The sequence below is a fragment of the Mesoplodon mirus genome, assembly GCF_964341445.2.
Source record: "Mesoplodon mirus genome assembly, chromosome: 18".
In the NCBI taxonomy this organism is placed as follows: Eukaryota; Metazoa; Chordata; class Mammalia; order Artiodactyla; family Ziphiidae; genus Mesoplodon; species Mesoplodon mirus.
The window spans coordinates 17,356,283-17,377,504 of NC_138994.1; the positions used below are offsets into that span (position 1 = coordinate 17,356,283).

Here is a 21,222-nt window from a genome sequence, read left to right on the forward strand (position 1 = left end):
CCACTTGAAGGCCTACTGTGTGTCAGGCTCTGGGAATATAATAGTGAACAAAAATCCTTGGGTGTTACTCTCAGGGAGGTTTTAGACTCGTGTCTAAAACTCCATTTCCAGGAAACACTGCTTTTATTGGAGGGGGAGGGAGTGAACATGAAGGGTTTCAATTTTACCAGTTCAGACTAAACTAAAAATTTGAATTTGAAAAGGAGTTAAAATAATACATAGTATAGATGCAGTTACAAGTTTTCTTTAGCTTCCTGAATATAAACACTGAAAATTGTTACCTGTTTTCTGGGAGAATCTAGTATGGGGAAGTCAAGCCTCAATTGCTGAGAGCATCAGATTCCTCTGGTCCTGTCTAATCAGTCCTGCCTTGTAACCAGGGGAGATGCTGGCGCTTGACCAGATGTCTGTTTTGAGATAAATGAGGCCAGGGCGGTGTAGAAAAGGTCTGTCAGCTGGTGGCTGACTGGAACCGCCTGAGTAGTGAGTGGTCTTTTTCCAGGTTACCTTCCCTTCTGATTGAGCAGAATGATATGGGAACTGTTCCCAAGGGGCCAAGGTCTCAGGACTGCGTCTCTTAGATCTGTGCCACCGCCCTGCGAAGGGAACAACTAAAACACACAAAATATAGTGGCCATGAGGCCTCTTAAATCTCCCCACTATTGTGGCCCCTACAGGAGAGTAAATCAGCTGGAATCTAGGTGAACCTTAAGGGGTCTCCACCCCTCACCCCCCCCCAAAAAAAACGGATGTGTTTCCTGGTAGGAATGCCTCGGCACGGCCCTATGGTGCCGTTTGGCAGTGTTAACTGAGAACAAAAATTGGTGGCACCTTGGGTGTAGCCAGGGCTTCCTGACCCACTAGGACTGGCTGTCTTTGGGGGTAGGGGGTGGCTTCAAGGACGGGCAGGTCTCCGCGCTGAGGCCGGCTCTCTGCGGGGCGTGTTCTTGCGCGGAATCCCCGGGGCACGCAGGGGGCCCCCACAACCAGGCAACGAACGGGGCCGCGCACCAAGTTCCAAACGTCCTCCAGCCGCCAGGGCAGGGCACTCCAGGGCTGGAACTCGGAGACCGAAGATCGGATGGTGGCGGGCTGACGGCGGGGGCTCGGCGGTGCCCGGACCCCCGTTTCCCGGGAGCGAAGAGTGGGAAGCCCGAGGGCCAGGCGCTTCCTCTCCGTCTTCCAGGCGGGCTCCAGACTGCGACTGATGCCCGGCGTGGCCGGACCCAGGGGCGGGGGTGCCCCGGGGCCTCGCAGGGGCCCGGAAAGGCCCCAGAAGCGCGACAAGCCGTGAGGGGGGCAGGGCCGCCAGAGAAGGCACACGATGCCGCCCGCGACGGCGGTCCCCTCGGTCTCCCTCCGGGAGCTGGCCGACCTCGCCATCGGCACCCCGGAGGTGGGCGCCGTCAACTTCACGGCCCTGCACACGCTCATCGTGGCCATGCTTAAGAATCTCAACCTGCAGGATACTCGGATCGACTTCCCGTCCCCGATGCTCGAGCAGAGTCGCTTGTTCGAGTCCCCGCGGGTCTCAAGCAGCAGGGAGCAGCCGCAGGCGCTGGAGAGCCGGGTGAAGGACCTGGGCGGGCAGGTCCAGGACCTCAGCCTGCAGCTCAAGACCATGGGGAGCCAGGTGCAGGCCATCATGGCGCACGTGCAGCACTTCCCCTCCCAGGCCGACGGGCTGGACGCCCGGGACTGGCTGGAAGCGAAGGATCTGCCCTTGCTTACGCAGGGAAAGGCGCAAGTAGGGTCGACGAAAGTCCGGAAGGACGGCGAGTCGGTCCCCGAGGTGGGCGCGCGGGCTGTCCGCCCCTCCCCCCGCCCCGCCGCTCTGCAGCGCCCCCTGGAGCTGAGCCTCGGAGGCGCACCTGGGGGAGGAGGCGAGAGCCGGGAGACGCGGGCGTGGTGGGGCCCAGGCCTGCTTGCGGCCTGGGCCCACGCGGCCCGTGCTCTACCTTTCAGGGCACGGAGCTGCTCCAGGACATCGTGGAAGACGTGCAAATACTGAAGGAAGCCCAGCAAAAGGCGGAGGAGCAACCCGAGTTGCACCCAGAGGTGAGGGCGGCCGGGACCCCACCTTGGGGAGCTGAGTGGCCCCTTCCCGGGCAGCCTCCTTTGTCCCCTCTGTTACACGGGGGCTCACCCACCACTTGTCAGACACCCAGGCATCCTGAACCGACCCAGAGAGGGGCTGACAACGTCTCAATATTCTTTGAGCGAATTTCCTTTAAACTAGAATAAAGAAAGAAGGTGGTGGGTGTTGAGAGACAAAGCTTGGTCCAAGAAGAGGAGGACTGGAATGGAGGGGGTTATGGGTCACCACCACCATCCCCCTATCTGCAGCCCCCCAGGCAGCCCCACTCTCACTTGGATCTTTGCTCCCTGGGAGAGAGAAGCACAAATCCCTCAGTGTAAGCATTTTTCAGTGAACAGCAGAGACCGGAAGTATGCCAGTTCCAGGAGATACTAGGCAGTGCTTCTGTTTCAGGCCCATATGAGACTGGAGTAGGGGATTAGAGCTGGGAAAAAAAGGAGGAGCAATTAGGGGGAAGCCCAGGGAGAGGCTGAGAAGAGAGACTTGAGAGAGAAGAAAAGCTCAAAGGAGGAGGTGGCCGAGACCCTGGAGGAGACTCACCCATGGATGCCACGTGCCCACCTCATCCCAGGCCTCCAGCCCCCAGCAGGACTCATTTTTGCTCTGGGAAGCTCTTCTTTTTAAAGTGTGGTGTTTTTAGGTTTGGAGCTGTCTTCGGTTAGACTAAAGGCTTGTTTTACCTTCAGATTCGTAGATTCTGGAGGTTTGCAGAAGTTATAAGGAGCCACTTAAATGGTAGCAATTTGCTTTGGTTCTTTTGAGGTGCTTTTCTCTTTAAGCAACACAGTCGTTCAGATGCCCTTGAAGTACCCAGTCATCTCTGTCCTCGAGAGGCGAGGTCAGCCGCGTGGAGCGGTGCTGCAGTGCCTCACTAGCGGGTTGTGTGACATGCATCCCAGGACCAAAGGAAGGTTCCCATTGCTGCATCATTTTTGCTTGTGGCACGCTGTCCCCGGGTACCACCTACCACACTCCACTTCCCTTCCTCTTGTTGGCTGGGAAGAGCACGGGGAGCCTGGCGTACCAGCCTTCTCTTTACCCTCAGCTCTCTCAGACCCACAGTCCTCCTTTCCTCTTCTGCCTTGTGAGAGTGTGTGTGTGTGTGTGTGCGCATGTGTGCAGGGTCCACGGGAGGGGCTGCTTTGATCCTCAAACTCTGAACTCTTCTTCCAGAAACTCCTCCAACGGGTTGACGAACTGGAGAAGCTAATTAGAGAAAGGGACGAATTCCTGGTAATGTCAGCCAGTTCTGTGGGAAAGGGCCCTCAGGGGCCCCAGGGGGTAGGATGGTTGCCCGCAGCCCGGCCCCCTCTCTTGGGGCTCATCCAGACTCTCACCCCGGGTGTCTGCATCCTTCCAGGGTGGGGTGCTGTATGCCCTCTGCCTCTTGGGGTGCCCCCCTGGGATGAGGGAACATTCTTTCCCTCCTTGCTCAGTTGTCCATCCAGAGCCCACATGGGACAGGAAACCAGCCACTCAGGACTCACTGGTTACTTGGACAGTGACTTCTCCTCGGGGCTTTGGAAGGACCCACCCAATCCTGTTAGTTCTGTTCTGTTCCTAAAGCTTCCTGGGATTAAACTCGGGGTGTGTGTGTGGGTGTTGTATGTTTGTGTTTGGCGTGTGTGTGTGCACACATATGTGTTGTCTTTCACTGTCAGAAAATAATGAGCTGGAAGCTCAGAGTGATGCCTGGTGTGGAAGAAGCCACCATGGTCACCTGGGAAGAGCTGGAGCAGGCGATTACTGACGGCTGGAAGGCCTCACAAATGGTGAACAGAGACGGGGGGCGGGGTGCTTGGGCAGCGGTCTTGGGTGGGGACCCCGAACCTTTCCCTTTTTTACTGCTGTGCAGTATTCCATTATGTGGATGTTTATAATTTATTTCACAAGTTTTCTATTTTGGATATTTTTTATGTTTTTCCCCAATCCTATAACAAACCATGCTCTAATGTGACACACACAAGTGAAGGTACTCATAGGATAGATTCCTAGAAACAGAACGCACATTTGTGATTTGGCTAGCTTTTGCCAAATTACCTTTCGTGGGCGTGGTTCCAGTTTGGACCCCCACCAGCAATGTAGGAGAGAGCTTGTTTCTCAGTACCCCACCAACTCTGTCTGTTGGTACCCACTTTTTTTAGCTTGGCCGATCGGTTAGATAGAAAACAGTACCAGAGCATAGTTTTGATTTGCTTTCATAGCTTTTCAAAGTTCCTTCAGAGTCTGTCCTGAAATGCACGAGTCCCTTCACTATTAGTGGACAAAGGTGACTAACCCTGGAAATAAAACCTCTTCAGGAAGCCTTTTGCTGATGGTGACTTGTACCCACGGGTGCGGGCATCTGTGCCAAGGCAGTGCACAGGGTAACCAGGCTAAGTTTTCTTTGTCTGAATAAAGTGGGTATTTTCAAACGGCCCTCAAGGACAAGGATCAGGTGCCCTTTGGCCTTGACATTCCTATTCCCCTGGCTTTGTGTATCTGGGTCACTCAAAAAGGGTCACATGGACGTACAGACTCATGGGGAAGAGAGCAAAGAACACTTTGGCACCACCAAGTGGCCATCTGGGGTTCGCCAAATATTCTCTGGGTACAAAAGACACCCTCCTGGTCTCCCAGACTGCTTTCTGAGTTTGGGGCCCTTCTTCAGAGGAAAGCAGCATCAGAGAGAGTTGGAAGAAGAGCCTGCAAACGAAGAGAGTGGCCTAGAAAAAGGCGGCCTCTGCTTTCACTGTCATGTTTTTAAGCCAAAGCTTTTTTACACTTACCCACATGTCACTGTCCTATGTTTTGAGTGAGCAACACATTTCCTCGGGGTGCCACCAGAAGACACCTGCAAGACCTAAAAATAAGCCTCAACAGAAGCAACTCTAGACATTTTTACTTCTCCAGAGGTAAGAAAGTGTCAGGGGTCTGACAGTTGCTCATAATCATGAACGACCCCAGAAGCAGATGAGAATTAATATAAATATTATTATTTATTTAGTTAGTTATTTATTTATTTTTTGCGATACGCGGGCCTCTCACTGTTGTGGCCTCTCCTGTTGCGGAGCACAGGCTCCAGATGCGCAGGCTCAGCGGCCATGGCTCACGGGCCCAGCCGCTCCGCGGCATGTGGGATCTCCCGGACCGGGGCACGAACCCACGTCCCCTGCATCGGCAGGCGGACTCTCAACCACTGCGCCACCAGGGAAGCCCCCCTCCAACTCTTATAATGAGTACTTTTTACTTAGAGTCACTGATTTCTTTCTTCCTCTTCCACCAGGTCTCAGAGTCATCAACAGGGCTTCCTAGGCGCAAAGGGCAGGGTTCCATAACATCAAGTGATAAAATTCCAAGTGGATCCTCCACCAAGCATCCAAGTATTGATGAGGCTATAGAGCCTGCCAGTGATTTTAGCACAGATAAGACCTTCTTGGGAACCAGTGGCATAGGATACTCCTCTGAAGGGGTTACTGGCAGGGAACAAAGCAAAGGTGAGTCTGCTACTGGGTTTCCTGGTAGAGAACAGCACTCAAGGGCCCGTGAAGAAGCTGGCCTAACCAAACACCATCCCCAGTTGAGAGCAGAGTCAGATCTTCACCGGGCTAGAGAGCAGCACGGCTTAGCACATCTACGCAGAGATGAACGAGATGCACACCTTGGCCCAGTTTATCAGGACGTATCCTCCACCGCCTTGCCTAGAGATCTGCATGGTCATGTGTCCCCAGATCAGCATGGGGGAGTGCACATTAGCCAGGGTCAAATCTATGCACGGCCAGATCAACCTGGATTAGGACCACTTGGCGTGGATCAGCCTGCATCGCTACAACCTAGCACTTATGTACATGGTGTGGTACCCCTCACTGTGGGTCATGGAGTGATGCCACCTGGAATGGATGAGCAGGAATTGGTGCTAGCTGGCATGGCTCAGAGTGATGCAGTGCCACCATTGGTATCTGGCAGAGATCAGCAAGGATTGGGACTACCTAGTACAGACCAGCCTGGTATGGTTCCACTTAGCGCATATCAGCATGATGTGATACTTCCTGGCATAGACCAACATGGTATAAAACAGGCTGGCATGGACGAGAGTGGTATGGGACCACTTGGCACTGATGAGCATGGACTGGTACCTCTTGGTGTAGATCATCACGGATTTGTAATATTTCGCATGGATCAGCAGGGCTTGCTGTCACCTGGCTTGATGCAAGTCGCTGCAGATCAGCAAGGTTTTGTACAGCCCACTTTGGGAATATCTGGCTTCATACAACCTGGCACAGAGCAGCATGATATGATCCAGCCCAGTGCAGGTCAGCCTGCTTTGGTCCAACCCAGTATAGGTCAGCCTGGTTTGGTGCAGCCTGGTGCAGGTCAGCCTGGTTTGGTGCAGCCTGGTACGGGTCAGCCTGGCTTGGTGCAGCCTGGTGCCGGTCAGCCTGGTTTGGTGCAGCCTGACGCTGCAGATCAGCCTGGTTTGGTGCAACCTGGTGCAGGTCAGCATGGTTTGGTGCAGCCTGGTACAGGTCAGCCTGGTTTGATGCAGCCTGGTGGCGGTCAGCCTGGTTTCGTGCAGCCTGGCGCTGCAGGTCAGCCTGGTTTGGTGCAGCCTGGCGCTGCAGATCAGCCTGGTTTGGTGCAACCTGGTGCTGCAGGTCAGCCTGGTTTGGTGCAACCTGGTGCTGCAGGTCAGCCTGGTTTGGTGCAGCCTGGTGCTGGTCAGCCTGGTTTGGTGCAACCTGGTGCTGGTCAGCCTGCCTCAGTCCAGCCTGGTGCAGGTCACCCTGGTTTGGTCCAGCCTGGAATGTATCAGCGAGGTTTGGTGCAACCCAGTGCAGGTCAGCCTGGTTTGGTGCAGCCTGGTACAGGTCCACATGGCTTTTTTCAACCTGGTGTATCTATGCCTAGCTTGGTTCCACCTGGTACATATCCACCTGGTCTGGTACAGCCTAGTGGCTATCCACGTGGTTTGGTCCAATCCGGTGCCTATCCACGTGGTTTCATGCAGCCTCGTGCCGATCAGCGTGGTTTGGTTCAACCTGTAATAGATCAGCATTGGTTGAGGCAGTCTGGTACAGATCGAGGCTTGATACCACCAGGCACAGAGCTTCATGGCTTTCCAACATACCATGCAGATCCTCGAAGTTTTCTATCACCACGCCCATACCAGCATGGTGTGGCACCTCCTGGCAGAGATCAATATGGTCGGGTGTCACCACTCGTAGCCAGTCAAGTTTTGGCATCACCAGGTATAGACCGAGAAGGTTTGGTACCACGAGAGACTTATCAACAAGGTTTGATGCGTCCTGGCCCAGACCAGCATGGCCCCAAACCATTACGCATGGGTGTGGAATCTGCACGCCAGGATCAACAGCATTTGGAAACACCTGAACCAGAGCAGCATGACCGGGCACATTCTGTCCCAGACTCCCATGGTCCAGGGTACCAAGGTGTAGATCAGTATGTCGAGGTAGGTTTGGATCCAAATGAAATACGTGACTCAGTCCGACCTGGAGTTTCTGTTCAGACTTCCCCAAGCCAAGATGCCCCCTTTCTCAGGAGCACACACTCCCTTGACTGTTTATACCGAGGCTCATCAGAAAGGAGTGATGTTCAGAGTGAGAAACATGATTCACTGGATAAATTGGCTCCTAGCTTCCCCATGGCAGTGGAAACATTTCGTCTGCTGGGGGAGCTTATCAGCCTCTACGTGGAGCTTAAGGAGAACATAAAGGATCTGGATGATGAACAAGCTGGCCAGACAGACTTGGAGAAGATCCAGTACCTGCTGGCACTGATGGGTGGGTGCTGTGTGCCCAGAGGCTGCTGTCCTCCTCCTCGCTTGGCTTCATCCTTCTCTCTCCCTGGGCCTCTGCCTGAGGCCCTGAAAACAGCATTTCCATTCTTAGCCATTCTGGGTTCTCCCATAGCCTTCAGGGTCCAAGAGGTGGGATTAAACTGCTAGAAGTAAAGGAGCCTCAGGAGAGGAGTGAGGCAGGTTCTTATGCCTTTGCCAGACTCTCTGGAAAGCAGCTGGGAAGATGTTGGGATGAAGGGAAAATGATTTCACGGGGTTGGGCAGGGAGAGAGAATGTTGAAAAATTAAATTTAACCGTCGCACATTCACAATTCTAGCCCCAGAGAATAATTAAAATTTTAGAGTTGGGTGGAAATTGTGGGTAAGTGGTCCCACAGCCCTTTAGGATATTAAGCGTTAGATGGACTCTTCAGAGCTAAGGACGCTTATCCCCTAAAAGGACACTCCTTTCTTCCCATCCCCTCTCTCCAGCCCCCAGGAAAAGCAGATAAATGATATGTGTTGTTCTTGATTGTGAGGGCTGGGATTGGGAGCCCACGGGGAATCTGACGCTTCTGACTCTAAGGCCTCGATTCTCCATAGTCAAGAAGTCCATACCCGATGACCTGCAGGAACAGCTGAAGACCTTAAAGGCCTTGACCAAAGAAGTTGAGGAGGAAAAAGCAAAAGTAAGTAAGGGAGGGTCCGCCTACTTGGCCTTCAGGTGCCAATAATCCCTTTCATTTGCATTTGGATAGATTACATAGTCCTTTCACTTTCATTATTATCTCACTGGATCTGTACAGTCCCCTCAGATGGGAAACACACCTCAGGTATCCACGTGTTTATTTCCTGGATCTAAAACCTGACATTCAAAGCTATTATGATTCAGTTGGGCCAAAAAGGAGGCCTGAGCTCCTTTCATTACATGTGGCCATTTCCAATAAAAGCCACTGTCACTGGAGCAGCCTTGGAGCCAAGTTCGTGGGACTGTCTGGGACCAGCGGTCATGGCAAGGGGCTGCTAGGTCTTCAGTCATTCTTTTAATGCTAGCTACCTGCATCCATGGGATGGATGGATGGGTGGATGTTAGGAAGGGACCTTAGGCTTTGCCAGAGGGTTGGATAGGGTTAGGGAATGGGGGGGACTCCCTGGTGGTCCAGTGGTTAGGCGCTTTCACTGCTAGAGGTCAGGGTTCAATCCCTGGTCCGGGAACTAAGATTCCCACAAGCTGCGTGGTGGGAATTTTTTTTTTTTAAGGATTAGGGAATGGGGGAGGGGCTTGCTGGGGCTGCAGAGGTACGTTCAGAAAGCAGAGATCTCAAGCCTGCCTGACCCTCCTCTTCTATCGGATTTGTAGCTGGAGAAGATGAACAGGATCCTGGAGTGGGAGGGAGAGCAAGAAACAGGAAAGGAGGTGAAAGCTGGCCAGCTGAGCCTGCAGCTGGGTACCCTCAGGTAAAATCCCCCTGCCAAATGCAACTTCTGTCCTGGCATCACATGTTCTCAGCCAAGGAGGTGATAGAGCCTTTGGTTCACTCATCCCTGAACTGACCACTATCTTTGACCCGCATTGTGTCTGCTCTTCAGGTTGTCTGTATCTAGTTCAAGTTGCTAGTGGAAGTTTCCCAGGTTCTTAAAACAGCTCAGCACCAGGGCTTAGAAGAACCAAAAAAAAAAAGCCTCTTAGATTCTGTCCCCAGCTGGGGCTTCGGAGCATTTGCTGGAGCCCCTCAGAGCCGTCTCTGTGCAGTGCCAGGCCTCACCCCCTAGAAGCCTCTCAGGCCAGCACACTGGGCACCCACCTCCACCACAGGTGGAGCCTTGGACCCCTTAGACAGAGCTGGAGGGGAACGTGAAAGAGCCCTGTCTGCCTCCTCCATCCCTGACGGCCGGGGCTCAGCACTGCTGGGCCCAGGCCCCTGGGCCGGTGGTGGGGCCGGACCATCTCTTGTGCATGCAGAGTCACCGTGGCTGACATCGAGAAGGAGCTGGCAGAGCTGAGGGAGAGTCAAGAACGGGGCAAGGTCAACATGGAACATTCGGTCTCCGAAGCCTCCCTTTACCTGCAGGATCAGGTGAGGATTCCACACTCTCCAGCCACAGGGACTAGGGCCCTTCGCAGAGTTGGCTGTGGACATTGGGGATAGTAGACTCTTATCTGATATATAATTTGCAGATATTTTCTCCTGTTCTGTGGGTTGTCTTTTCACTCTCTTGAAAGTGTCTGGCTTTACATCTTTGTTTTTTGTTTTTTAATTAATGTTTTTTTAAAGTCTTAATTAATTAATTTTAATTTTTGGCTGCGTTGGGTCTTCCTTCCTGCACATGGGCTTTCCCTAGTTATGGCGAGCTGGGGCTATTCTTCGTTGCAGTATGCACACTTTTCATTGCGGTGGCTTCTCTTGTTGCAGAGCATGGGCTCTAGGCCCGCGGGCTTCAGTAGTTGTGGTGCACGGGCTTAGTTGCTCCGCAGCATGTGGGGTCTTCCCGGACCAGGGATCAAACCCGTGTCCCTGCATTGGGAGGCGGATTCTTAATCACTGCGCCAACAGGGAAGTCCCCTCTTTGTTTTTTTTTTAAATTGGAGTATAGTTGATTTACGATGTTGTGTTAGTTCCAGGTGTACATGCCTTTACATCTTGGGTGTTACGATCCTTGGTCACCCCAGAATGTTCCCAGTGAGGAGCATTGGACTAGGACCAGCCCTCTGAGTGCTCACAGAAGGATCAGATGGGCAAAGCCGCTGGGCCCAGGGGTCCCACGTCAGGAGCCCCTTTGTGCTAGAGGCCCCATTCTGGGCCCCCTCCAAGTTTGTCAGGACAGTGGTGTACACCATTTCATGACCCAGAGCTGCTTGTCAGGACAGCAGTAGGACAGCAGTAGATAGTGCGTTTAAGAGTCATCTGTCATCCCAAAGCTCACACCTGAGCTTAGCAACCTCCGGGGCTCCCTGGGGCCACACCTGGGAGGGCATCCACTCCCTGCTGGGCAGGCTCGGCCTCTTGACTCTTCAGAAGCGTGTCGGCTCTTCTGGTGGCAAGAGTCTTGCTGAGCTCGGGCAAAAGGGAGCCTGGCTGAAAATACATACGTGTAGAGGAAATTGGGAAAAGCAGTATTTCCAGGCCAAGCGGGCAGTCTGGCCCGGGCCACCACCTGTCTGTCTTTCTGTGTGTCTGTCTTTGCCTCTGTGTCCCCTTCCTTATCCATCTCTCTCAAATACCCTCACATTTCTTTTCCCTTCTGCTCTCAGCCAGCTTTTTTATCTCTCACACACAGTCCAAAAGGGCTGCCCCAGGCCTTGCAGTGTTGCGCACTTCCAAGAAAGGGGGCCTTAGGTTGGTGCAGTCCCTCTCTCTAAGCCAGGACAAGATGTCACAGGCCTTTGGCCAGTCGGGTGTCTAGCTTTGTGGGGACAAACTGGGACCATGGGATCCAGAAGAGAGCAGGAGGGCCAGCAGAAGGAGTTTGTTCCCAGCCAGGCCATGAGAGACCCCTGTAGTGGTAGCACTTATCACATTCTCTCTTTTTTTTTTTTATTGAAGTGTAGTTGATTTACACTCATATCAGTTTCAAATGCACACCATAGTGATTCACTGTTTTTATAGATTATATTCCACTTAAAGTTATTATAAAATAATGGCTCTGTTTCCCTGTGCTGTACAATATATCCTGGTGGCTTTTTTGTTTTACACATGGTGGTTTGTACCTCTTAATCTTCCACCCCATCTTGTCCCTCCCCCTTCCCTCCCCTGACTGGTAACCACTAGTTTGTTCTCTAGATCTGTTGAGTCTGTTTCTGTTTTGTTATATTTACTAGTTTGTTTTATCTTTTAGATTCTATATATAAGTGACAACACACAGTATTTGTCTTTCTCTGTCTGGCTTATTTCACTAAGGATAACGCTCTCTAGGTCAATCCATGTGGTTGCAAATGGCAAAATTTCATTCTTTTTTATGGCTGAGTAGTATTCCATTTTACATATAAACCACATCTTCTTTATCCGTTCATCTGTTGATGGAAACTTAGGTCGCTTCCATATCTTAGCTGTTGTAAATAGTGCTCTCATGGACATTGGGGTGCATGCATCTTTTAGAATTAGTGTTTTCATTTTCTTCGGATAATATATACCCAGGAATGGAATAGCCGGATCATATGGTAGTTCTATTTTTAGTTTTTTGAGGAACCTCCATACTGTTCTCCATAGTGGCTGCACCAATTTACACTCCCACCAACAGTGTAGGAGGGTTCCCTTTTCTCCACACCCTCTCCAGCATTTATTGTTTCTAGATTTCTTGATGATGGCCATTCTGACTGGTGTGAGGTGATATCTCATTGTGGTTTTGATTTGCATCTCTAATAATTAGCAATGTTGAGCATCTTTTCATGTGCCTGTTGGCCACCTGTATGTCTTCTTTGGAACAATGTCTGTTCAGGTCTTCTACCCATTTTTTAATCAGTTCTTTGTTTTTTTGATATTGAGTTTATGAGCTGTTTATATATTTTGGATATTAACCCCTTATGGGTCATATCGTTTGCAGATATTTTCTCCGATTCCATAGGTTGTGTTTGTTTTTTTTGTGTTGATGGTTTCCTTTGCCGTGCAAAAGCTTTTATTTATTTATTTAAAAGAATCCATTTTATTTATTATTTATTTATTTTTGGTTGCGTTGGGTCTTCGTTGATGTGCGCGGGCTTTCTCTAGTTGTGTCGAGCAGGGGCTACTCTTTGTCGCGGTGTGCGGGCTTCTCATTGCAGTGGCTTCTCTTTGTTGTGGAACATGGGCTCTAGGCGTGTAGGCTTCAGTAGTTGTGGCGTGCAGGCTCAGTAGTTGTGGTGCACAGGCTTAGTTGCTCCGGGCGTGTGGGATCTTCCCGGACCAGGGATCAAACCCATGTCCCCTGCATTGGCACGCGGATTCTTAACCACTGCGCCACCAGGGAAGTCCCCCAAAACTTTTAAGTTTAATTAGGTCTCATTTGTTTATTTTTGCTTTTGTCTCCTTTGCCTTAGGAGACAGATCCAAAAAATACTGCTACGATTTATGTCAAAGAGTGTTCTGCCTATGTTTTCCTCTAGGAGTTTTATGGTTTCCAGTCTTACATTGAGGTCTTCAATCCATTTTTAGTTTATTTTTGTATATGGTGTGAGAAAACCACATTCTCTTATTGTTATTTACATTCTAGATGGGGACAGAGCATGTGTGAGCCCACCCCTCGTGTCCCCAGGGCCTGGAGCAGGGCCTGTGTGTCAGCAGGGTGTCTGTGGACTAATGGGCATCAGCTCTGTAGGATTTAGCTAGAGGAGATGTGTTCTCACACTGCACCAATGGGCTGGCTGGAGAAAGGTCCAGAAGCCTCGTTCCTGCAAGGGCTTTATCAGCATCTGTGCTACCCTCCCTGGGAACTCTGGTCACTATTTAATGGACGGAGGTCGAGCGCCTCCCATGTGCTGCACACCCTGGGAGGCACCGAGGCTGTGGGATGGCCCGGGTCACAGCAGGCCAGGGCAGAAAGCACTCGCTGGTGGCGACCGCATGGATGCGGCGTAGCTGGGCCTCGCTCACTGCCCTGCACCCGCCCTCTCGCCCATGCCCAGTTAGACAAGCTCAGGACGATCATTGAGAACATGCTGGCCTCATCCTCCACGCTGCTGTCCATGAGCATGAGCGTGGCCCCGGACAAGCTCCTGACCACCCTGGCACCCAGCCAGATCGACCCTGCGGCCACCTGCCCAGCCTGCAGCCTGGACCTGAGTCACCAGGTCAGCACGCTGGTGCAGCGCTACGAGCAGCTCCAGGACATGGTCAGCAACCTGGCTGCCTCCCGGCCCTCCAAGAAGGCCAAGCTGCAGAGCCAGGTGATGCCGCCTGCTTTCCTCTGGTGCGGCCGCTCATGGCCGGCCTGCAGGGAGCCCCTCGGGGAGTCCCCAGGGGAGGGATGTTTGGGCCACTTTTCCATGATGGAGCCCTTTAGCGACCGCACGGAAGTCCCTGGTCTTTCCCTAGGGTCACAGCGAGGGCAGCCGTAGAGCTGGCTCTGGGGATGGGGGACCATGGGGAAGAGCTGGTTCCATGGGTGGGTCCAGCACGGCTGGCTGAGGGGTGGAGCAGTGCCATTCACATGCCTCGGGACGCTGGCATAGCTTTAGGATTCATCGCCCCTCCTTCATGCCGGTCTTCTGGACTCCTTCCCACTTCCCCTCCAAAGGGCAGGCCTGCTGGTGGAGCAGGGAGTAGCACAAGTCCCTGAGGCCTGCCTCTTAGACTCCAGAATTTAGATTCAGCTCAGGGTGGGTGGCGAGGCTGTAGCCCACACCCAACTCTCAGGACTCCTGGGCCTTGAGGCCACCTCTACTGACCACCCACCCCGGTGGACCAGGTCCCTCAAGGCTAGTCCATGGGGAGGTGGGGAATTGTGGCGGCAACTGAGGAGATCCAGAATGGGGTCTGAGGTCGGCCTGTCTGCCGGGTGATGTTTTAAGGGCTGACTTACCAGGGGTGGCAGTACCCCTGGGGGTGCCCCAGGGAGGCTGCCTTTGTCCTTCTGCTGCAGGATGAAGAGCTACTGGGCCGCGTCCAGAGCGCCATCCTGCAGGTACAGGGCGACTGTGAGAAACTCAGCATCACCACCGGCAACCTCATCGAGGACCATCGGCAGAAGCAGAAGGACATTGAAGTGAGGGCGGGCAGGGTGGCAGGGGCAGGGCCGACGCACGACCTCAGTTCCGCCTTGTTCCTTATTCTCTGCTCCCTCGGCCTCCCAGGTGTTGTACCAGGGTCTGGAGAAGCTGGAGAAGGAAAAGGCCAACAGGGAACACCTGGAGATGGAGATCAATGTGGTAAGGCTAGGCCGAGGGGCCACCCTGCATCCCAGGGAGGTCCCACCGCTCGTTCTTCAAAAGGCTGAGAGAGGAGGCGAGTCCGACGGGGGATGTGGGCTCAGTGCTGGCGCTCTCACTGCAGGGAGTGGGGCCCCCGCCATGGCTCTCTCCCATCTGGGGGGCCTCTTCCTCTCTCCGGGCAGAAAGCCGACAAGAGTGCCCTGGCGGCCAAAGTGAGCCGTGTCCAGTTTGACGCCACCACGGAGCAGCTGAACCACATGATGCAGGAGCTGGTGGCCAAGATGAGCGGGCAGGAGGAGGACTGGCAGAAGATGCTGGACAGGCTCCTGATGGAGATGGACAGCAAGGTGAGGGGTGGGAGGCTCCAGGGCCCCCTGGACGGGGACAACGCCCTCCTCTCTGGGCGCCGCAGACCCCACCTGCTTCCTCAGAGCTCACCAGGGCCCCGCCCTCACCCACAGCTGGACCGCCTGGAGCTGGACCCAGTGAAGCAGTCACTGGAGGATCGCTGGAAATCCTTGCGACTACAGCTCAAAGAGCGTTCTCCGCTCTACCAGGCAGACGAGGCAGCCGCCATGCGGAGGTGAGGCCTGGAAGGGGTGAGGGCAGGCGGGCTGGAGGTGTGCTCAGGGGAATGGCTGATCTTGCCTGGGACCATCCTGCAGTAGGAGTGACAGAGTTTTAGAGCTTGAAAAGCTCTTCTGGCTCAGGCCAGTTCACATTACAGCTGAGAGAGGGAGGGGAGGGAGGCGTAAGGCTCTCTGGGCACAGGTGGGAGGGGGTCCACAGCCCCCAGAGCTGAGAGCACTCCTGGGGGGCCTGGCCCATGGCAGCCTGAGTCCCAGGATTTCCATTCCTGACCGCCAGAGGGCTCCCGAGGCTTACGCAGGGCAGTCCTGGGCCCCTTGGGAACCCTGCCGGCTTTGGGTTAGGGTAGGTGGGTGCTGGGTGTGTGCCCAGAAGCAGACATGTCTAGGAGCTGGTGAGTTTGGTGAGTTCCCGGGGAGCTGGGCCCGGAACTTTCTCTGGTGGCCTGGGGCCTGTCACCCCGGGCACTGAGCGTCCAGCCTGCCTGGCCCACAGAGCGCCGAGCCCACTGGGTTCTCCGTCCCTCACGTTCGGGACCCTCTGGGCAGGGCGCTCACCCTGTGTGTGTTCCACCTCCTCACAGGCAGCTCCTGGCACATTTCCACTGCCTCTCATGTGACCGTCCCCTGGAGATGCCTGTGACTGGACAGTGAGTGGCCCCAGCTGGTGGCCACGATGGGGGTGGGCACGGCGGGGCTGCGTCTCCTGTATTCCCGGCCTGTCTCCACCTCCTGTCGGCTCCTGCTCTCTCACCGTTCACTCCGTACACCTCGGCTGCTCCTACCCCGGCCTTCAGCCCCCAACCCCTGCCCGGGCAGGGAGGCTCCTCGGGCAGGTGGAGTGTGGGGAGTGGGGGGGGGGGCTTGGACGATGGGGTTTCTCACACTCCGACCTTCCCTTCTTTCTGTCCCTGCCCAGAGTCATCCCCCTGACTCCTGTGGGCCCAGGCCTTCCCTGGCACCGGTCCATCCGCCCCTACACGGTCTTTGAACTGGAGCACGTCCGGCAGCAGAGCCGCAAGTACGGGCAGCGGAGGGAGTCCTGTGCAGGGCTTGCAGGGGGGTCTGGAGGGCGAGAGTGGAGGCTCCTCCTCACGCCTGGGATGGGGAGTAGGGGCGGCGCTGCTAGGGTGCTGACGGAGCTCCCAGCTCCTCCCAGGGTGAGAGCCTCGGAGGAGGAGAGCACCGACCTAGTAACCACCTGCCTTTGGGTCCCTGCTGGGCACCCTTGGGGGACATTGCCTCTGAGACCCCCCTCTCCCTGCTCATACCGGGCATGTGAGGGAGAGAGGCGGTGGCTCCACGAGTGGGTGGGATGAGTGGGTGGGGGGCGTGTTTCACGCCCTCTGGGGCTCCTGCCCTCCTCCCTGCAGCCTGTCCACCTCCTCCTTGAGGGGAGGATGCTGGGGGCGTGGCTCACCCCTCCGCTGGGCCCGCCCCCCGCAGCCTGAAGCTGGACAGCGCTGCCTTCCCCCGGGGCAACCTGGGGCAGACAGAGCGGAGCGTGGGGCGCCTGCGCAGCATGCACTCCAAGATGCTGATGGACATTGAGAAGGTGCGGATCCACTTCGGGGGCTCCGTCAAGGCCGGCAGCCAGATGATCCGCGAGCTGCTGCACTCCCAGTGCCCCGGCGACCCCTGCTACAGACGGTAGGTGGCCGGGCCGGGTCCCCGGGGCAGGCGGTGAGCTTCGGCCCACTCACAGCCCTCCCACCACCGAGAGCCTGGCACAGAGTGGGGGAGCGTGCGTGCGTGTGTGTGTAAGAGAGAGAATGTGTGTGTGAATGTGTGTGTGAGAGAGCATTGTTCATGTGTATTGTACGAGTGTGTGTGTGAGAGAGAGATTATGTGTGTGCATGAGGGGTGGGGCCTGTGTGTGGGAGGATGTGTGTGAACATGTGTATAAAGTTGTATGAGAATGTATGATTGTGTGTGAACGTGTACGTGTATGAATGTGTGAGAGTGTGTGAATGTGTGTGAATGTGTGTGTGAACATACGTGTGAATGTTTGAGAATGTGTGTGAATGTATGTGTGTGAACACGTACGCGTGAGAATGTGCGTGCGTGTGTGTGTGTGTGTGTGTGTGTGGCCTTCAGGGTGGCTGGGCCGGTCCGCCCTGCTCACTCACCCCCTGCCCTGTCCTAGCTTGAGCGCTGCCCCCCGCCCCACCCTAGGCGTGTCCCCGGCCACACCTGCTCCCCGTGACTCCACCGTCTTCACCGCAGGCTGCCAGATGCGGCTGATCACACCTACCCGAGGGCGCCCCGGCTCTGCGGGGGCAGCCACACCCTCACCTACCCCTACCGCCGCAACCGCCTAAAGCACCTGGCACAGGGCCTGTACCCCACCGAGGAGAACCGGATCGCCAGGAAGGTGGGGGGCACTGCCGTAACGCCAGACTCTCAGGTCCCTCTGGAAAAGCCACCAGAAGTCCCCTCCTGGGCCCTCGACCTCGGGGCAGTTTCTTAGTCAGACCCAGTCCAAGCGTCAGGTTCTTATCCTTTCCTGGGAAGAGGAATGCCAACCCGGCCACCCGCCCACCTGGCACTACCGCCTCCACCACGGGCCCCCCCTTCCCCTGTCGCTTGGCCCTGGCACCGCCCAGAGCCCCCTCAAGGGCTCTGAGCACCGTTTGGTGCCCGCCTCAGGAGAGGACCACCCTCTGGGAGGCAGGACAGGAGGGCAGCTCTGAGCGGCACTCGCCCATCTCCACAGCACGATGAGGTGGATATCCTGGGCCTGGACGGACATATTTACAAGGGACGGATGGATACAAGGCTGCCGGACAGCCTGAACAAAGACAGTGAGTGTCCAGGTGGCCCAGAGGCCCCTCAGCCTCCTTGCTTGGGTCCCACAGGGCCCGCCCAGCTCCTTAAGGCCCTTCTTGTGGCCACCGGGCCCTGACTGCCTTCTTCCTCCACCTCCCTGACTCCAAACGTTCAGGTCTCCAAAAGCCTCCGGGTCAGTGTTTGCAGAAGGGGGATGGCTGTCCAGTCTCAGCCAACTAGCTGGGATGTCGTGGCCCCATCTTTTCTTGCCAGCCTTTATCCTCAGACCGCCACCCCAGTCTTCCTGCCTAAGCCTCTGTTCCCAACATCACCGAGGCCAAGTCCTACCCCTTCTTCATAACTCAAAATACCCTCTCCTGAGCCCCCACCACTTTGTGAATCACCCGTGTCCTGGAATGTCCCCTTCCAGTTAGCCATCCTGAGGTGTGCCATTTGTCACTTCCCACCGGGTCTCACTGCCATGTATGCACCTTTCTAGTTGCCTCCCCTCCCGAACTATAAACCTGGAGTCAGAACTCACCCAGCACCTGGCACGGGGCTGATGTCTGGGGGTGGATATCCGAGTGAGTGGGTGGATGGATGGATGGACAGACAGATGGCCGGGCAGACATTTCGGTGAATGAAGTGCTTACAAGGGGCATATCCACGAATAAAGATGGAGAGGGACGCCAGCTGAGGCTGGCTGTGACCAGCAGCCCTGCAGCCCTCTCCCCATCCCCGTGGGTCCCCACAGGGCTCCTACCCGGTGTCTCAGAACTGCCTTTCCCCTCCACTGTCTCCATCAGATTCAGGGATAAAGCACAAGGCCAAGCAGTCCCAGCCCCACGTGCATCAGCAGCGGTCACTCAGCGACAGCGGTCAGCTGCCCTCACGACCCAAGAGCGCTCAGATGCTGGCCGGCAACGACTCAGGTAGCTCCTCTCTGGGTGGAGGGTCCTTCTGGGTGGCCTAGGCACTGCCGCTTGCCTCTCCTCCTTGCCCCGCCAGGCCCCTTTCCTGCCCATGACTGGTATATACCTTTATTTCCCTGGAGAGAGGAAGGGCCTGGGAGCTGAGGGATGGGATGCAAGGGAGGAGAGAGAAAACTCTTCATTGCTGAGTGCTTGATAATGCGCCAGGTCTGTGGTCAGATACTGTTACTGCCCCCATTTCACAGAAGAGCAAATAGGGACAGAGTTGCAGCCCAAGCTCTGGCTCCAGGCCCGAGTCCTTCCCCTGCTCACATGTGCCGACTCTCCTGGAGCTAAGCCCCCTGGCCTGGAAGGTCCCCCAGAGTCCCTGCTCTCCCCAGAGGGGCTAAATCCTGCCTGAAAGCCAGAGGGCTAAGGGTTCCCCTGGGGTTTGGCTACACATGGGGCCAGAGAGGGACAGTGGCCTGGAGCTAGGAGGCTGGATGACTTCCAGGTGACTCTGAGCACCTCTCCCCCTTCTCTTGACCAGTTTCTTCATCTGTCGATAAAAGGGTGCCGGATTAGGGCTGCTTAGTTAGGCTCCCCTTTGAGAGTCTAAGAAAGGTGCTGACTTTCTTCCCATAAAAAGCTACGCACCCACAATGCTTTACAGCTACTTCCGGAGGTTCAAGGGCCACCCCCACCCCCTGCCCAGGTTAAGAGCCCCAGCTAGGTACTTTTTACACCCCCCTTCCAGTTCCAGCATTCAGTGAGTGCCTGGAGGAAGCAGAAACAAAATAAGCGGCAGTGGTGGCTATGTTGCCTCACCTCTGTTGAGGGTTCCTCACCGGCCAGGCACTGCTGAGGAGCTTTCCACTTACAAACCAGTCTTCATCCTCATGCATTAAGAGGCAGGGACCACTGTTGGTCCCACCTACAGCTGAGAAAGCCGAGGCACAGAGAGGTTAAAGTATTTGCACAAGGTCACACAGCTAGGAAGCAGCAGAGCTGGAGTTCAAAGCCAAGCCATCTGGCTCCAGAGCCAGCACTGGTGACAAAGGGTAAGAGCCTGGGATGGAGGACTCAGCAGTGGACAGACAGCACAGCTCTTGGTTCCGAGTTGATTTCTTGGGGATACTTAGCTTTTTTCTCCCCAGCACTCCACCGTCTACTCCAAGGGCACTTAAAACGTGTGGAAGCAGCAGCAAGAGGGAGGGTAGTGTTAGGGAAAATTCCTGCACCTACTTGTTTCAATATTGCCTAAACAGTCCCTGTATTAAGAGGGAACGTTACCAAAGAGGCAGGCTCTCAGCCCCTGGTGAAGGCTTGTTTATTTTTAACTCAGAGAGATTATAAAGGAGTGTGACTTAGGGGCTCGTATGAGGGCTTGCCACCGCCCCCCCCCCAACCGGCAGCATGATGCCTTAGCTCGGCCTGGCTACTGGGGCTGCTCCCGACTTCCTTGGGCTTTGCGCAAGCTGGGGTGGGCCGCTGGCGGGCATGGGAGCGAGACAGAGCCAGGTCTGCTCCCTCCTGTTTCGCAGGTTCGTCTCTTCAACAGAAAGACAGACCCATCTCCACTGAGGGGCACCTCTCCCAGCCGGATACAGCTCACCTGCCCAGTGAGATGGCATACCTGCCAGCGGGGCTGGAGATGCACATGGACGTGCCTCCTGGGGAGGGGCTCGAGGAGCCCACCCGGGGGCCGCAGTCCACCACTGCTCACTGAGCAGAGCTATAAATAAATGTTGAGGAAAAAGCTTGGGGCCATGCAGCTTCTCTGGTCCTGGCTCAGGAAGGTGGAGTGAGAGGGAGGGGCCGCTGCAGGTCGGATGGCAGACCTCTTGCAGCCTGACCATTAGGCCATGGCCCCCAAACAGGTTGAGCTGTTCTCTGAGGGTGCCAGGGCTTCGAGAGGGCTGAGTGTTGGACCCAGGGCTAGGAAGAGGCAGCACAGGCCAGACCCCAGGCTCCGGGGACTGGCGGGCCTGCAAGCGGTCTGCCCTCTCCTGACCCCGCTGGACCCGGTGCTATGGCCTTCTCTGGCACCGGCACTGCCTTCCATCTGGGGAGGCTGGCCAGGGCACTCTGGTGAGGTTGGGATGCTTCATGTCTGTGCTTGAGCTGTACCTTGTGTATCTTGGAGCAAAGGTAAGGGTGGCAGCCCTCCTGCTGCTGGCAGGGAGGCTCCTGGCACATCCTGGGGGGGAGCGGTGCCACCAGCACCTGGGAAGGTT

At 55.4% G+C, this 21,222-nt stretch overlaps 1 protein-coding gene across 1 annotated transcript; it reads left to right on the top strand.

The window, feature by feature from the left end:
• Positions 1 to 1,324: 1,324 nt before the first annotated feature.
• QRICH2 (glutamine rich 2) lies at positions 1,325 to 20,714 on the top strand (the record flags this gene model as incomplete). Its single annotated transcript, XM_082603839.1, has 22 exons — positions 1,325 to 1,792; positions 1,966 to 2,058; positions 3,760 to 3,870; positions 5,985 to 6,603; positions 6,856 to 6,939; positions 7,213 to 7,519; positions 7,733 to 7,878; positions 8,478 to 8,563; positions 9,235 to 9,332; positions 9,838 to 9,952; positions 13,474 to 13,734; positions 14,430 to 14,552; positions 14,641 to 14,715; positions 14,901 to 15,065; positions 15,180 to 15,301; positions 15,890 to 15,955; positions 16,225 to 16,326; positions 16,752 to 16,955; positions 17,532 to 17,679; positions 18,022 to 18,109; positions 18,881 to 19,006; positions 20,530 to 20,714. 22 exons carry the CDS (start codon positions 1,325 to 1,327, stop codon positions 20,712 to 20,714), a joined length of 3,792 nt encoding a protein of 1,263 aa, XP_082459965.1.
• Between the last annotated feature and the right edge of the window lie 508 nt (positions 20,715 to 21,222).